General features: G+C 31.9%; 1 protein-coding gene across 1 annotated transcript in view; it reads left to right on the plus strand.

The window, feature by feature from the left end:
• LOC107616694 (ATP sulfurylase 2-like) overlaps positions 358 to 3022 on the plus strand; it is a 3484-nt gene continuing 819 nt past the window's right edge. The window contains exons 1-4 of the mRNA XM_016318640.2: positions 358 to 887; positions 1048 to 1453; positions 1696 to 1956; positions 2712 to 2798. Coding sequence (XP_016174126.2) covers positions 358 to 887; positions 1048 to 1453; positions 1696 to 1956; positions 2712 to 2798 — 1284 coding nt within the window. The remainder of the gene's footprint in view (positions 888 to 1047; positions 1454 to 1695; positions 1957 to 2711; positions 2799 to 3022) is intronic.

A 3022-nucleotide genomic window follows, 5' to 3' on the forward strand; every position in this document is an offset into this window, starting at 1 on the left:
TATGCATTTATATAAAAGTAGCTAATGACTAATTAGCAGCTGATTTTTTTATATCAACGTAACAATTTTATAAAAATGAAAAATATATATGTTCCTGGCTGCATGTTTGGTGCATCGATGGCCAACATTTTCTTTTCTCCACAAGCGCTAAAAAGTCAAAATAAAAGCACTAGAGAGCCACTTGTGTTTCATGGTCCTCTACCGTTACAATATTTTCGCCATGATCATAGACACCATTTTAGTTTCTCGTTAAACTCTCTACACATAGTATTTTCTTGTGTTGCACTACAACATTAGTTATTTGTTAATTTCTCTCTCTCAAGAAAACATAATATAACTTCCCATTATAGAATAATAATGTCTCTAACAATCAAATTACATCTAACATCCCAACTCAACAACCTCGGACACAAGAGCAAACACAATCTTGCCAAATCTATTTACAACATTAACCCATTGATCACTATCAAGAAGTGCAAGGTGAAGCAAAGAATAAAGTGCAATAATAGTAATAAGAATATGATAAAGAGCTCATTGATAGAGCCTGATGGAGGTACATTGGTGGATCTGATAGTGCCGGAGAGCCAAAGAGATTCGAAGATGGCGGAGGTAGAGTCGATGGCGAAGGTGAATCTCACGAGAATTGACATGGAGTGGGTGCATGTGATAAGTGAAGGGTGGGCTAGCCCATTGAGAGGGTTCATGAGGGAGAGTGAGTACCTTCAGAGTTTGCATTTTAATTGTTTGAGAATGGAAGATGGCTCTGTTGTGAATATGTCCCTTCCGATTGTGTTGGCAATTGACGATGAAACAAAAGGGAGAATTGGCTCATCTTTGCATGTTGCTTTGGTTGGGCCTCTTGGAGATTGTGTTGCTATTCTTCGAAGGTTAGTCTTCCTTTTTCACCAAATTAAATTAAACCCTTCTTGTTTCTAGGTTAGTTTATTGTTCAATACTTGAATTGTTATGAACATTTATTTTAACGATGAGAACTCTGCATATCTTGTATTGTATCTCGTGTCTGTATCAATACAACATTTTTTGCAGTATTGAAATATACAAGCATAACAAAGAAGAAAGAATTGCCAGAACATGGGGAACAACTGCTCCAGGATTGCCTTATGTTGATGAAGTGATTACTCCATCAGGGGATTGGTTAATTGGAGGAGATTTGGAAGTTCTAAAACCAATCAAATATAGTGATGGACTTGATAACTATAGACTCTCCCCTAAACAACTTCGGAAAGAATTTGAATCGCGTAATGCTGATGCAGTTTTTGCATTCCAGTTAAGAAACCCAGTGCATAATGGTCATGCTTTGTTGATGAATGATATTCGGAAGCGCCTATTGGAAATGGGATACAAGAATCCAATTTTGTTGCTTCATCCTCTTGGAGGTTTCACAAAGGCTGATGATGTACCCTTGGATGTTAGGATGGAACAACATAGCAAGGTGATTATACTCCCAAAATACTATAACTGTTGTTGTTGGCCTAGTGAAAATGGTAGAAATTCAGATTCAGATACAGTTAACTTTCTATAAAGTTGATAATTGAAATTCCTTAGATGACAATTTAATCAAATCTATTAAATTATTTAACGATTTTTAATTATTAATTTCACTGAAGTTAACGACACTTGAGTTTTTACCAATAAAAATTGCTTGATCTAAGTATTCATTAATTGTCAAGTTAGGTCTTAGAAGATGGTGTTCTTGATCCTGAGACTACCATAGTGGCCATATTTCCATCACCGATGCATTATGCAGGACCAACGGAAGTGCAGTGGCATGCCAAGGCACGAATAAATGCCGGTGCCAACTTCTATATTGTTGGTCGGGATCCTGCCGGCATGGCTCATCCAACTGAGAAAAGGGATCTCTATGATCCTGATCATGGCAAAAAGGTTCTCACCATGGCTCCTGGCCTTCACAAGCTTAACATTTTGCCTTTCAAGGTAACAAGTCTTCTCTTCATGCTCCTCTCTCTATATAATTTCAATAATAATATAACTTCAACAACTTGTCCTCTATTTTAACTTAAAAATGTTACAGCCGATTAGAATTTATTATTGTTTATCGTTAATTAGTTGTTAATTTAAGAGGTTGGGGATTCGAGTTTTCTATATCTTTGATAAAAAAAAATTAGTTGTTAATTTAAGTTTTTTTAGTTTAATTAATAATATATTTTATTTTATATTTTTAAATATTAATAACTAACTAATTATAAAAATAATAAATTTTAATAATTTTTTAATTTTTTAATAAATAAGAACAAAATCGATTAATTATAGTAACAATAATAAATTCAATTGTCGGCATTATAATTATTAGACCCAATTTGATCTGATCGAATTACACAATCTAAATTGAATATTTTTAAATTTTTTAATAAAAAAAATATATCCCTGACTTTTTGTTTTGTGATTATTTAAATCTCTAAAAATTTAAAAATATAATTAAATTCTTAAAAAAAATTAAATTTATTGTTATTATTATAAAAAAAACTAATTTTATTCTAATTTATTAAAAAATTTAAAAATAATCAGATGTCCAATAATAATACAACACGTAAATATCTTTTTGCATCTTCTTATGGGAGCATCCCCTTACCTAACACTAGTCAATTCTTATTTTTAGTTTTTTTACACTAAAATTATTGGTCTTTTGTCTGATGACAATTGTTGCTTTTCTTTCCATATTTGAATTACAGGTGGCAGCTTATGATAATAGGGAAAATAAGATGGCATTTTTTGATCCCACCCGTGCTAAGGATTTCCTTTTTATATCCGGAACCAAGGTATCTGATTCTCATTATTCCAAGATCTATTTACTATCACGAGTAGCTAGCTAATTCTTCATTTCTTATTGAATTATGATATAGACAATCTATCACATGTACCGAATGAAAATGGATTGAATTGAGTCGAGTTGACGAACTTGATTCATGTTGTATATATATCTTAAGTTTAGGTTTGTTATTTTGTATAAGTTTTTTTTTTTTTTTTATTGTTTGAGTTTAAA

The sequence above is a fragment of the Arachis ipaensis genome, chromosome B01 (genome assembly GCF_000816755.2).
Source record: "Arachis ipaensis cultivar K30076 chromosome B01, Araip1.1, whole genome shotgun sequence".
Lineage (NCBI taxonomy): Eukaryota > Viridiplantae > Streptophyta > Magnoliopsida > Fabales > Fabaceae > Arachis > Arachis ipaensis.